This window comes from Tuber melanosporum (genome assembly GCF_000151645.1).
Source record: "Tuber melanosporum whole genome shotgun sequence assembly, scaffold_53, strain Mel28".
Taxonomy (NCBI): Eukaryota; Fungi; Ascomycota; class Pezizomycetes; order Pezizales; family Tuberaceae; genus Tuber; species Tuber melanosporum.
The window spans coordinates 200,624-214,970 of NW_003299099.1; the positions used below are offsets into that span (position 1 = coordinate 200,624).

At 48.6% G+C, this 14,347-nt stretch overlaps 4 protein-coding genes; 1 reads left to right on the forward strand and 3 right to left on the reverse strand.

The window, feature by feature from the left end:
* Positions 1 to 482: 482 nt before the first annotated feature.
* On the reverse strand, positions 483 to 1,689 carry GSTUM_00009160001 (uncharacterized protein; the record flags this gene model as incomplete). XM_002840523.2 has 2 exons in its annotated part: positions 1,371 to 1,689; positions 483 to 1,281 (listed from the first exon to the last, which is right to left on the reverse strand). The coding sequence occupies exons 1-2, from the start codon at positions 1,640 to 1,642 to the stop codon at positions 483 to 485; spliced, it is 1,071 nt and encodes a 356-aa protein (XP_002840569.1). The 5' UTR covers positions 1,643 to 1,689.
* Positions 1,690 to 2,539: 850 nt separating this feature from the next.
* On the reverse strand, positions 2,540 to 3,941 carry GSTUM_00009161001 (uncharacterized protein). XM_002840524.2 has 4 exons: positions 3,829 to 3,941; positions 3,514 to 3,775; positions 3,216 to 3,449; positions 2,540 to 3,160 (listed from the first exon to the last, which is right to left on the reverse strand). The coding sequence occupies exons 1-4, from the start codon at positions 3,868 to 3,870 to the stop codon at positions 2,676 to 2,678; spliced, it is 1,023 nt and encodes a 340-aa protein (XP_002840570.1). The 5' UTR covers positions 3,871 to 3,941; the 3' UTR covers positions 2,540 to 2,675.
* Positions 3,942 to 7,953: 4,012 nt separating this feature from the next.
* Positions 7,954 to 10,082, forward strand: GSTUM_00009162001 (uncharacterized protein; the record flags this gene model as incomplete). XM_002840525.2 has 4 exons in its annotated part: positions 7,954 to 8,681; positions 8,745 to 8,936; positions 8,983 to 9,100; positions 9,275 to 10,082. 4 exons carry the CDS (start codon positions 7,954 to 7,956, stop codon positions 9,983 to 9,985), a joined length of 1,749 nt encoding a protein of 582 aa, XP_002840571.1. The 3' UTR covers positions 9,986 to 10,082.
* Positions 10,083 to 10,159: 77 nt separating this feature from the next.
* On the reverse strand, positions 10,160 to 11,027 carry GSTUM_00009163001 (uncharacterized protein). XM_002840526.2 has 1 exon: positions 10,160 to 11,027. Exon 1 carries the CDS (start codon positions 10,905 to 10,907, stop codon positions 10,413 to 10,415), a length of 495 nt encoding a protein of 164 aa, XP_002840572.1. The 5' UTR covers positions 10,908 to 11,027; the 3' UTR covers positions 10,160 to 10,412.
* Positions 11,028 to 14,347: the final 3,320 nt, after the last annotated feature.

Genomic DNA, 14,347 nt, shown 5'->3' on the forward strand with positions numbered 1-14,347 from the left:
TCCAGCGTTATGAAGCTTCCAAAGTTCAGCACTGGAGAGGGGATCGTGAGGTGGTAGAGCATGGTGTTGACGTCCGCCACCACCTTCCCAAACAGGAAGGTGAAAAGTGGGGTTAGGAAAATACCGGAAGAGAAGCTTGAATTCTGGTAGTTGGTAGCACGATGATACTTGTACTATAGAAGATTCCCTATTAGGTTAACATAACCTCTACCATGAAATTTTTGTGCCCAGCAGGCCCCAGAGATAGGGGCAACTACTCGAGTATCATAGATACTATGATTTTGAATGCAAGGAATAACGAACCCGAGATGAAATTTAACCACATTGGCTCCCCGAACGAGATCATTTAATAACCCTCCGGCGAGACATAAAACATGGTGACTAATGTAACCAACATAGGAATGGTATGATACTCGTACAGTACTGTACACTCCATCACCCATCATCCTTTCTCTCCACCAGCCTCCTTCCCTCGTAGCTCCCTAACCACAAACAACCACCCCCACGATATCACCCACAATCTCCAAAACCACCTCCCAATCCCTCTCTTCCTCCAGATCCAGCTCGAAAGCTTGCCCGTCAACCTCGACCCTTACCCCCTTCACCTCTGGAAGCGACCATTTCTGACGGACCTTTCGCAAGAAGCCCTCAAGTGTTTGCGCGTCGCTCGCGTAAACAAGTTTTACTAGGGTTAAGCCAGGTTGCACGAGCGTTTTTTCGGCGAGGCGGGTTACAAAGACCGGATGAGAGGAGTAGGTTTTCGGGTACTGCGGGGGTTTGGATTGTGGTGATAGGGTCTCGGGTTGTTGGGCTAGTTGTGGGATTGGGGGCGGCGGTGGCAAGAGAAGAGGTGCACGGTTGAGAGGTGTCGCTGTCGGCTCAGGAACCCTCGTAACTTTCTTCTTTAGGATCGACCAATTCCTCCTCCTCGGCCCCGGTTTCGGGACCACCTCACCGAGTTTGACGTGCGATGGGGCCGACCGCCGTCTCGTCGGGTATCTGTGCTTGCTCCCCTGAATGGTAGAAGATGGTGTGGCCTCCTGTTGGAATCTCGGAAATTCATTCGGCGAGGGCATGTATGGTATTGAGAACTCCAAACCAACGCACTTTCCGGGTTGTGTAGGGGCACAGGCTCTGTTACCCTCAATTACATGGTTTCCACCGACTGGGGCGTTAACCCCGGGGGAATATTCCTGACTAGGAGATACTTCTCTAGCTTTCCTCGTAATGCGAACTCTACCTGCGATGTACACCACCAAGTCGCGAAACACCTCTTGAATCCTACCTTCCCGGGAAACAATCAACCAAACAATCAAACAATTATCAGCCAAACAGTCCTGTGGAATCCTATAGAAGAGCTGTATACCCACTCTTTACGATCCTCGCCTCCACCATGCTCCCAGACTGGCTTCTTCTTCACTATCCCCTTCCCCTCAGCACCCCAATACATCTCGCCCGCCCAGTTCTCGAGACTAGTGGTGACCCACTCTTCGAACGGACCTCCTCCAATGGTTGGTCCCGCAAGGCCGATGCGATTCTCTCGACAGAGAAGCGCCGCGTGAACTGTTGTCCAGAGTTCTTCGAAGCCTGTGTTGTCAAGGCCGGTGCGGGCTTGTAGGCTCATGCGTGTTATGTGGGGCATGTTTTGCAAGTTTGTGAGGTTGCGGGTGGCTACAGGGTTTGTGTAGTGGGGGGGAGAAGATGGGAGAGGAGAGGAGAGGGGGAAGAAGAGATGAAAGGTCGAAGATATTGGGCGAGATAGGTGGATTCGTGCCAAGAGGTGGTGGGAGCATGGGTTCGGGACGAATTAAGATTTTTTTGCTCACTGGATCAGGCGATTCGGAACATGAGATGTCCCCCGTGTTGAGAATATGATGCATTGACTAGGTGTGTAGTAGATTAATTTGGCGTATTGCGCCTATGCCACAAGTATTCCAATGCCTCGTTCTAGCGCTTCCGGATTGTTTTCGCATTGTGTACTCGAAACCCACCCTGCAAACCGCGATACAGACTCCGTTATAGCATCGCCGTAGAACAGATATCGTTACTCCTTCAAATGTTTTCAAAACAAACCCTAACCCTCAAAATGCTTTGTCATTCTTCCAGAACAACAATTAGCATGATATCTTCCAATTCAATTCGTCAAAGTGTAGGACAGCAATACGGTAGAAAACATCCCCGAGGTGTGCAGTGTTCTGCGCTCCTCACCAAGTGACTCCATATTCCCGTGATAGCCTCTACCTTCCCGCCATGAATTGCCTCACTCACGATATCCTCGACGTTTCCTAAAATCTCCGGAAAGAGATCTGCACGGTCGTGAGACTGAGATACTCCAATTCCTGCAAAATCTGGTGATGTGAAGCCACCAGCTATGCTACAAGTGAATCACTTACTTTTTTTTCTTTCTTACCCATTCTGGAGACTTTTGAAACGTCGTGTAGCTTGCGTCCTATGCCTCACATGCGATGCCACCCAGACCTGGGTATGATTAGAACAAGTCGATCATCAGCAAAGTCCTTCTACAACATTCTCTACCAACTTATGGAAGTATTGATTCAAGTTGACAGCTACCGAGGGCCAAAGATATGTTCCACAAATATCAATTCGAGCACATGCCTTCGCTTTTAAGTACTCCACATCCCGAAAACACCCATTCATCCAGCAACTACTCCGACTCAGCAGTCAACTTTGTGCCCAAACGCCTTCTTGTACTCCACAGCCAGTCTCGGGAAAAGTCCTTTCAAAGCATTCTCACGGGCGATCTTAACATCCAACTCGTGCCTCGTGAATTGTCCGGACTCCTCCGGGGCCGTTTTCCCGTGATATGCAACCTCACCGACAGCGGCCGTGTACGGATAATCCGACGCATATATTATGCGTTCTACGGGGAAGCCAATGTCCAGCGTTACCGGCCACTGTATCGGGGCGGAAATGGCGGTGTCGACGAAGATGTTGCTCGTCCTGATCACCTCGAACACCGACTTTCCGTTGTTCATCTTTTTAGCAGAGGGGCCGACGTCGTCCAGGCGTTTCGCCATGAACGGGAATGCGCCGCCGTTGTGGGAGAAGATGAATTTGAGGTTCGGATAGCGGGTGAACACGCCGTTGATTATGGTGCTGGCCATAGCACGGGCTGTGTCGAAGGCATATTCGAACACGTCTGGGCATGGAAGGTTAGTTGGAATGCATACCTCGAGGGGGTTTACTGTACTCACATGGCTTATACTCCAGTCCCGGCGGCATTGCAGTGTCCGCAGGGTGGACGAAAATCGCTGCGCTATGCATATTCAATTCGTCCCACATGGGATCGAAGGCTGGATCACCGAGGTATTTATTCCCCATAGCCGTAGACAGCGCGAAACCATCTGGCTTGACCTCACGGGTGTATATATCCCTCACGAAGTCCAAAGTCTCGTTAACATGCGGGAAGGGGAGCATGGCAAACGTCCCTTCGTGCTTTTGATAAGCCCGCGCCACACTTTTGCGCAAAGAATTGGAAAGATAAAAGCATACCAAAGCGGAGCGGATTCGATTCCTGAACCTTCAGCTGGGCTTTCAGCGTCCTCTCGCACAGGTTCTTCCATCTCGCCGGTGGCCATTGGGTATGCCATTCCATCTTGATACTTGGCGCCAGTACGGCCGTCTGGATTCCCATGGAATCCATGTACTTCAAGTGGTCGTCCACGCCCTTTGGGAAGAAGAAGGCTTGAGCTCCATCGTTTGTGAATTCTGATACCAGTTCTGGGACCGAGTCCCCGAAGTAGTGGTGATGTGTCTTGTAATATCACGTTAGCAAATTCTGCGCACTGGAGGCGAAAAGCAACTCACATCAATTCTCCCAGGCCCTATAAATGCCGTTGAAGCGTTCATTTTTTTTCTATCCAAAGGTGGCTTTCTGGAAAGATGACTGTAAGAAAGGGGTAAGGAATGCGGAGCTCTTGTAGAAACCGACTGGAGAAATTACTTTGGCTCATTTTCTTATAATGACAGTACTCGGGGTATGATGTTCTTATCACTGACCGAGGGATACCGTAGCCACGTCTCCGCGATGAGGATTCGGTATTCGGTAATTGTTTTTAACCCATTCGACCATTTACGAACTAGATCCATTAATATATTCGAGTAATGTTATGTTACGTCCGACCTTGTACTACATGAGGGACAGAGTAGATCTTCGATTCCTACACCCGAAACGAAGAAATTACTTTATACTCAACATTCACAAGGGTGCTATAATTGCCTCTGAGAATGTCTATTTACATCGTTATTCCGCGAGCGTACCACTGATTTAATCCTAAACCCTCTCTACTCACCAGTCCTACAAGACCCACAGAGCTTTGATAGTATACGCTGTGGAGATGCAAGTATTTTAACTACCCGGGCGGTACAAGTAAACTTCGAGCTCTATCCGCCCTGTAGGTGCCAATTGGCCCACCGGTGATATCGTTGCTCGTTTTCAACGATTTCCTGGCCTAACGTACGGTATCACCTTGTATGATAGTACCTCAATGAAGTATGATAGGTATTCATAGTACCCTAACCCTAGCCTTGTTCATCGTTACTCCCCCCTCTGTCTTATCAACCGCCTAGTTATCGCAAGCTATACCCCAACTCGAAAATTAACAATCGCTCCCACTCGAGAAAAACCACCAACATTATGATACAATTCCTCCCTCAATAGGTGAAAACCCACGACGTCGGGACATTCTCAGCCTCGGATCTTACGATAGAAGCAATCAACATCTCCCAGCATAACGTTCCCGTCTGCAATTCCGTAGGCGATTTTTTTTCCGCGATCGATATAAACTAGCACCACAAGGCCAGGGAAATCCCTATTCTCCGCCCCCCCCCCCTCGCGCCGAAGAATTGCTATACTATAGCCATTCTCCACCGGTGAGATCGCAGGGAGAGCTGTAAGTCTACTGCTCAGCTGATACTCGGGCCCCTGACTCTTGGGATCCTAATGTACTCGCCCTGGCTGGCCGGTGCCTCCGGTCTCAACCTATCTCTAATGCAGTTGAGCGTTTTCCGGAGAATTGTTTTAACTTAATCGCTCCGACGCTCATTGTGTATGTATGTTTTTCCGGTGGCGGAGCAAAGCAAATGTTAAGTCCGATCAGTTCAACCTAACTCGTCCCGTGTTACAGTACGATAGAGTACCCCCCACCAGCAGCTCAAGTATTGCTTAGCAGTAATAGTCTGCTTTGTGAGTCAGTCAACACATGCTTGAAATGTCTTCACCGAGCTCTTCCAAGAGCTTTTATTTATTCTCAAATTTTCCAAGCGGAGGAACGGAACGGGAGTGTCATTGCCATTGTGTTCATGGAGACCACCACGATAAAGGTGGAGAGGGAAGTGTTTCTCCCCTATACCGCTACAACATAATGTGGCTACATATACATAAGGAGAGCCTATTGGCCGTGGCGCAGGGGTTATAGGCACACTTTGCCGCACCACACCCGAGACCGTGCACTTGTCCCGCGGTATCTCCGCCCTCTGTACCATACAAACCATCGGAAGCTCAGGAGTGAACAAGGGCAACCGACCCGTCGAGAGGGTGCGAAGGTCTCAAAGGAAACAGCCAAAAGCTACTGGAAATACTTCCCCCCGAATGCATATCCCACATTTACGGGGGGGCGCAGTGTTCATACAATTCTTGCATTCCAAGTATCACAAGCACGTCACCAGCGACGGCCGCTGTGTTGCCTGAAGTTCAAGATGGGCCTGAAGTGGTCAGTGAGGGATAGTGATCGTGGTTTGACTCTTCCGGAAGTGAATAGCTGGAATGAATGTAAGAACGTAAAGAAACCAACAGGGGGGCGAAAGAAATATATAAGAAGTCCCATAATATGGAGTCGGAAAATACTTGGGAGTCTTTTTGTCCAAACCCCGTAGTTATATAAATAGTCCTGTTCGGTCTGATAATTTTTCCGGCCGTTAGTACGGCTATCCAGAATCCAACTTCAGATTCCTAGGACGGTAAAATAGTTCTTCCGATGAGGAAGAGGCATTAATCCTGAAGTATCATAACAACATTTTCACCTGAGTTGCATTTCCAACATTAACATTACAAGCAGCGCTGAGGACCACACTGCCGCCCTTCTCTCCTTCAATACGCCAATATAACATTTATTAGCTGCAGGTATTGAATACGAAATTAAAAGATCATGACATTGTTATAAATATCTAATCAATATCTTCATCGTGTATCACTCGTTTCTAACTTCTAAGCATGCTGTGACCACTGGAGGAGAATCATCATGTACGTAGATCCCAATAACGAGTTGACCTTGTATCATACGGCTTGACATGGCGATACATCCGGGTATGTGCAGTAGGTGCGGAACCCCCCATCCACCACCAACCAAGTTAGGCATTTGCCATATACCACCGAGCCCCCCTTCCTCCCCACCACCACCACCATCCCGGCACCCAGACCCAATCTCTTCTTCCTACTCGCGTGATCGCAATAGACCCCACACATTTTTTTCCACCGGGCTCTCGTCGCGGGGCCACAAATTTCCCTCGGTTACCGGCGGTTCGCAGTACCCAAGGACTGCACACAAGGAGCTTCTAACGCGGTATCCGAACCACGTAGATGGGTTGAATTGCCGCCATGTGCTCTACTCCACCAACAAGAAACAGAAGACAATACCGATCCCAGAGAAAACCGCAAGGCCCTAGCCGTCCTTGGTATACCGGGTGCGTGCGCAGGGGAACAGGTATGAAGCAGTAATAGTCCTGGCGAACACGGCGCCTACAGCGTAGGTATGGTACCGGCCAAGCACTGTATGGTATGCCACCCCGAGACGGCTTTTCGTGGGGGTGAAATTGGTCGAATAGAGTCAAGTTACCAGGTTATCATGTCGGGGTTTGTCGATGACGGGATGTAGTCCAGCGATCGGATATTTTGTCTCTTTAATTTTACTTATAAGGAGGAATTTAGCATACCATTTCACCAGATCTAGCATATGTGACATATCCCAATATAGTTACCCGCGAGAAAGCTGGTGGGCTGGCGTTGCAAATCCTGAGCTTTACCGGGGGAGCCCTCCAACGTCCGGATATTACCGATTAACCCTAACCAGGTCCTGCCCCCACAAAATTCTCCTTTGCAAAAGCATTTCTCGGGATGTTGCATGCTATTTAATTGGGATATTTCCGGCATACAAGATAGTGAGATCTTATTCCTACCTATGATATGATACCTGTTGTAATCTCTTGCGCGCTGTGAGGCTCTGTATTTCTAGTGATCGACATTCGTCTGCCTCCGCTTCATGTGGCCTGGTGCATGGACCGGCAGGGTGGCTCGTAGGTAGGGTATGATTCAAGCATGGACACCGCTGACTGTCTCCATGCAGTTCTTCGACAACGGCTACTATGGTATGGGATTGGCCGCCGTTGTTGCTTTCCCTTGCTAGTCGAGTCCTCAGGGGACATTCCTCTGTATCGATCACTTCGATTGGTCACATCCCGAGTGATTTCAGGTGGACTCACGGGTAGTTTTGATCCTCAAAGTGCGTTGTTGCGGCGCTGGGTCCTGCCTGGGTGGGTATCGTGGGAGCCGCGCGCAGAACTTACTGGGAACTGGGGAGCGTGTGATATGAGGTGAGACTCTCGTGGGAATGAACGTGAGTGGGTACTTTGCACCAAGGATTCGGTATAGGGAAATTATGTGCTTCCCTTTTGAGATCCAAGTAGAGCGTCGTTGACCCCGATGCATCTCCTAGCTTTCGCCTTTCCCCGTCCTACCGCCCCCTCGTAACTCCCCCCAGTACTTCATTTTACCTTACCAAGTTTGCTTCGCATATTTTTAATAGATATTACTAGCCTGGCTGACAGCCCCTGACAAGCCACCACATTGTATAGTGCTTTACGTGAATATACTCTTGGAATCCTACACGACTCCGAGTGATGGGCTGTGAATCTAACACCCAGCCGGGTAATCGTAGAATGGAACCCGTGTTTGTGAAAAGCTTGTATCATAGCCCCTCGTTAAAAATTTTGAGCCGCCTGGACCCACCCAACAATCAACAAATCTTTTTCCCTTTTCCAATCACCTTCACATCAACTCCCGGATCCGGCACTTTCGATCCTTATAACAAGGCAAAGATGCCCGAAACACCAGACCCCGACACGACCCCGGCCTCAAACCCACTCCCCCCTCCATCTGCATTTCTCCACACCCCCGAATCAATACCGTACTCATCCTCGCCGTCGATAATCCACCTAAAACGGGACCTACTTGTCCCCCTCTCCTTCCAATCCAACGGCGCTCAGGCGGAAACCCATGACGCCCGCGCCGCAGCCTACAGCTCCAAAGGCGTGCTAAACACCCGCTTCGGCGACTTCCCGCACTCCTCTATCGTCGGAATACCCTACGGGAGTCAGGTCCGCGCCGCACCGCGAACGAACAATGAACAGAACCGGAAGCGCAAGCGGATGGAGGACGCTGATGAGGGAGAAACTGCCGAACCTGTATCTACGGGGTTCATACATGTGCTTGCGCCGACGGCGGAATTGTGGACTGCTAGTCTGCCGCATAGAACGCAGGTTGTGTACATGCCTGATAGTTCATTTATCTTGCATAGGTTACAGGTCCGGCCTGGGTCGGTGCTAATTGAGGCAGGAGCTGGAAGTGGGAGTTTTACACATGCCGGAGTTCGTGCGGCGTACAACGGGTATCCAGATGGGAGGAACGGGAGTGGGATTGGGAGGGAGGGGAGGAGGGGAAAGGTTTTTAGCTTTGAGTTCCATAAAGAGCGGGTGCAGAAGTTGACGGATGAGATTGAGAGGCATGGACTTGACGGGTTGGTGGAGATTGTGCATCGGGATGTTTGTAAGGATGGGTTTTTGGTTAAGAGGATGGTAGGTGAGGAAGAGGAGGATATTTCCCCTGAAGCCACCGCCGTCTTCCTTGACCTTCCGGCCCCTTGGTAAGTAATGCAGTTGATCATTGTGCTCCCCTGCTTATTGAACTAGGCTTGCATTACCACACCTCACTCGCCGGGCACGCCCAACGCCTTCATTACCGACCTCTACGGGGCTCACCCCGTCCCCTTCGCCTGGCCCCACAACGAGTGTTGGGAAGATCGGCGAAGTGACAACTACTGCCACGGCTACAATTTCTCCACGGGATCTTCTGGACCCAACTTCCTCTACTTCCGCCAAAATGCCAATTAAAACGGAAGACGGTACCATTACAATACCGGACGACAAGGTCTCCGGTGAACCCTGTGGCTCCGGAAAACCCTCTGCTTTATCTTCTACAGAGGCAGTCAGAATTTGCACCTTCTCGCCATGTATCGAGCAGGTGACTCGAACAGTCAATGTGCTGCGCAAACTCGGCTGGGTGGACGTTGAGATGGTCGAAATCCAACACCGCCGCATAGAAGTCCGCCGATTGAACCCGAAAGGCTACGAAGATGGTGCGGGCCCACGAACAGTCGGAGAGGCGGTTCAGAGATTGAAATGGATCGGCGAATACCGCGAACACAAACGCAAAAAGAATCCGGCGGATTCTACTATCACAACCCAACAAAATCCGACCGAAGCGTGGAAGACACAGAATAGCCGCGAGAAGAAGGGTGCAAAGGATGGCAAGATTGTCACAAGGATCGAACCGGAGATCAAGAGCCACACGAGTTATCTTGTTTTTGCTGTGTTGCCTAGGGAATGGACTGTGGAGGATGAGGCTGCCGCGCAGGCACTAGTGAAACAGACAACTAAGAGTGTTGTGAATGCTCCGGTTGATGGTAATCTCAAGGGCAATGGGAAACTCAAGTGGAAAGGGGAGACGGAGGAAAGGCCCATAAGTAAACGCCAGATCAAAAAGGCGGAAAGAGAGAAGAGAAAGGCGGCGGAGAGAAGGCTCAAGGGAGAGGAAGCAGTAGAGGATAAAAGCGGTCCACCAGCCAACGAGGGAGAGGGAGAGGATGTCCCAGGCACGGAATGTGGAAATGATGAAACCGAGGTTGCTGGGTAGTGGTCTGATTGGGCCTGGTGTATTATAATCGTTAGAGTAGAGCTGTAACATAGCTTGTACGCCTTAGCACCAGTTAATCAACGTAATGACCCTGTAACTATTCCAACGGATCACTGCTTACTCTGCAAAAAAAAAAAACTTACAATTCAGATTGATATTACACAACACCTGTGATACACAGCCAGACAAACGTTCTAGTGATATATTCTCTATACTTAGGGGGTACTCAGGGTTTGGTACGGGACAAGTGTTGAGGGTCGGTGATTTGTTCTGAGGCTTCGTAAATCCATAGCTTATTAGGATTGAACAATGGAAGGGGGATTCCCCAACCAATACCATCCACATCCTTCGAACCACGCCTTCCTGATTTGCTTCTATCAAACGCCCTCCAGGTAGCGTTACAATGCAGCTTCATCCAACCAAACCCTCATTCCTCATCCCCACTGCCCTCATCACCGTCACCGTCATCATCCAGAATGTCCATAACATCCAGCCCAACCCCCTCTCCTCCAACCCCCCGTGCCCGTCGAATCCCCTCCTTTGCTCTCCTGGTGGCCTCGATCTGCACCTTCTTAATTGTTCCACTAACCCTAACAACACTAACCACTGCCCCCCTGCCCATCACCTCCTTCATGAAGGTCAGAGAAGCCCACAACATCCTGTAGTGGGCTCTCGAGACCTTGATTATCCCAGTGGACGTGACGGGCGAGAAGTACTTTACCGTCATGTTCCCTGCTGCGCCAGCACCGTAGTCGCCGAATTGGAGGGCTAGGCTATCGCGTATGAGATTACTGAGGGATTGTTTTGTTAGGCTTGGATGGGAGGGGTGGGTAAAAGGGAGGGTAGGGTTGGAGCCCGGGGGGGCGGGCTCGGTTGGGTAGTGGATTGTTATTAGGAGATAGCGGGCTTTGTAGCGGACCATCTTGAGGGATGCGGTGGGGTGTGGTCGTGTTTCGGTGGTGTATGGGAGGGAGGAAGGGAGAAAGGAAAGTAGGCTAGAGTATCATGGCTTCATAGGTGGGATGAGTTACATGAGTGGGAGATGTGACACTCCGAGGTGGATGTTTTTGTGACGACTATTATTTCATGCCATTATATAAGCTTGAGGCTCTAGCGGTTTAACCGTGCCAAGGTTCCTGCCGATTGTGGAACGGAGCACAGTTCCAAATCTGGGAGCACGTCTACGATGTGCCTCTCAGCTCAATGTCACGTCTCAGCTCAACGTAAGATTTCAGTTTCTATTGGTGAAAATTACATTCACATCACAATACCCTTTTTCAATTGTTTCAATTGAGTATTCTTTTTCGTTTAAGTTTCCTATAAACTGGTCTCCACCACCTTTTCTGGTCCTGAATTGCCTCTTTTTCTAATCTCTTTAGCTGTTATTGTGTTAGCCTGAGGTGGAAAGCTGCTCAGACTCAGAAGACCTAATAGGCAGTAGACATAAAGCATTGGCACACTGTCCATCAAGCCGGCATTATGCATAGGTATACCGGGAGTTGTGGGTAAGTCTGTCGAACCCAAGCTAATTCGTTGGAGATGTTTTAGCCAATGACGAATAGGCTGCTGCCACTTGTAGCACTTAGTATATATGTCATGATAGCAAAACTCTGAGTACCTGATCATTCTTCACTCCAACAATTAAACCGATACTGCAATTTCAATCAATGTAGTACCTCATTTTTTTACTTTTCTTCTTCTTTGAGAGTCAAAGAACATCAAGGAGATTGTGTTCTAGCAGAAAGAAGTGTGAAGGGCTGTAAGACTACATGTGATGAGTACATGTAAATTATTACATTGCAAGAAAAAGCAGGAATGACGTGAAAGGTAGGTAAAAAAAAAATTTGAAAGATGGAAACTAATCATTGACTTGGAGCTGTGGTATAGGAGATTGGAAACCAGGTAGATTTAGACTACCTCACATATCAGAAAATCTATCATCATGCGAGACTTAACGGTAGTTCCCTTTCTAATTGGCCTCACTCTGGCTGGCTGGTGATGTTCAATAAAACTGAGTAGGCAAGGCTGCCGGCTTTTGTCACTCAGGATAAAAAGACTTGCTATCTGCAATGAGAGGAGTTAATTATGGAGATAGGTTATGCCTACTCAGAGTGGATATTGAGAGATGTTATGACATCTATGGAATATCATAAGCGTCTCTCAAGAAGAAAGAAAGTAAATTAATCTAATTTATTCTAGGTAGAATACTAAAAGGTCTACTGTAATGCTAAAACTATCTACTAATTTTAATTATTTTCTTTTTACTTAACAGGTGGGAAATAGAGGAGAGGAATAAACCTAAGAGTATCTAATGGCATGAGGAGTAGTTTGACTAGATGGAGGAGGAATGGATGAGAGTGGTTTGGACTGATGGGTCCAATTTAAGCACTGCTGGGTTCTCCCATTGGCTTTGGGTAACTGGCCATCCTGATGAAGAGTTCAATCCAGAGTGTAGCAATGAGGTTTAGGAATCAGATAGGAAAAGCATTATAGTATGGGAGGCTTTTTGTAAAGAGATACAGTCCCAGTTCTATGTAACGATCCCTGTTTAGATGATTAGTTCTTGGCGATGGGAAACAATACTTCTCACCTTCTTTCTTCTTCTCACCTTACAATAGCACTAGGCCTCTGCTTACGTTACTGATAGTACAAGAACTTTGTCTTCTATCGGGAATGTGTAATGATCCCTCCTTGGATAGTTAGTTCTTGGCGACGGGGAATGATACTTCTCGTTTCTGTCTTCCTTATTCTTCGTCTTATGATAGTTCAAGGCCACTGCCTGTGTTACCGATAGTACAAGACCTTTGTCTTCTAGCGGGAATGCCTATTGTAAGCTTTCGCTAACTCTTCTTTCTAAAGGGCTTTCCTTGGCGTAACGATAACGTTGCAATAAAGGTAAAGATCGTAAAGGTGTTTTATATTAGTTAAAGTAATAAGTAGGAAAAGTACTTATAACAAAGCATGAAGAACCTATCTTCCTTGGCCGCATTAGCCTCCTTATATAGTATTCTTCCCGCCCGTAGTCATGTGACCTCAAGTGGTCACATGTGCAAAACCAAATCATAACAAACTAGTCATGTGACCAAAGTGATCACATACTCAAAACCCATGACCTCATAGCGAGGTCATGTACAAAAACCCATAAACTAATCATAATGCAATAAACAAGTCATATGACTTGACTGAGTCATGTGGGCGAAACCCATGACCTCATAACGAGGTCATGTGCAAAACATAAATCATATGCACAAGGCTTACTTGCAAGGCACACTCGCAAGGCATACTCGCCAGGCGCACGTTGCATGACTCATATTTGAGCCATGTGTGAAAGCATCACAAATTCCACACATAACAAATCATTTGACTTGAATGAGTCATATGTGTGAAACAATAACATACCTGTAACTTATACCGATGTGTTACGTGAAAACCTCTTTTATGCCAAGCCACATTCGTGACATTAGCTCCCCTCCTCCTAAGCCTGAGTCCCCTCAGGCTTTTTCTCCCAGTTTCAGTAGTTCCCGTCCTGCCGAGCGCATGGTCCTTCTCAGCTTCTGGAACTTCTCGTCTGCTATCCTCCATCTGACTGTTACCGATTCTAGAGTCAGATTCGCCATCTCGATCTTGTGCTGCTGATTATTGTTCAGCTGCCTTAGCTCCGTGATCGTTTTGTCATTTGCCGAAATTGTGGCCTCAGCTTGGCCAAGTTGTTCTCTGAGTCCCTGGATCTGCCTGTGTAAGCTCCTGATGTTTGGTTCCATGTCCGCTGAGGAGTTTTGGGTCCCTCCCTCCCTGGACCACATCCTCGCGGCCCACGCCTTTCTGGCATCTTCTCCTTCCAACCCTTTCCTGCTTCTATTCTTCTGCGGGTAGAATCCTGCAGATATTTTCTGCGCCCTGTGCATCCTGCACCCATTTCTGAAGCATTGTTGCCAATGCTTCAGGACGTGGTCTGGGTGTGGGCCACACTTTCGACATTCCCTCGGGAACCATCCCGAGCCTTCTTTGTCGCCAAAATGTGTCTGGCAACCGTCATCGTAGCATACAGTTCACCACATGGCGTTATGCTGTGCTTGTTGTTCCCTTTCCTTGAGTTCTTCATTGGTCGGCCCCATGAATGTGTATTTGGGCCTGGTTGGTGTGGTTTGACGTGGGCTATTGTCCCAGTCCTCGTGTTGTTACAACAGTACGGGAGCCTTTCCCTCGCCTTTGTCTTGGTTGAACATGATCATCACCTGGGCTGGGCTTGCTTGGGTATCGCTGGTGGAAGGTTGAGATGGCATCTTGTGCATGTTCAAAGTTGTGTGTGAAGTACAAAGTTTTATCGTGTTCAGGTGAATATCCATTTCCACTTGGCTTGGT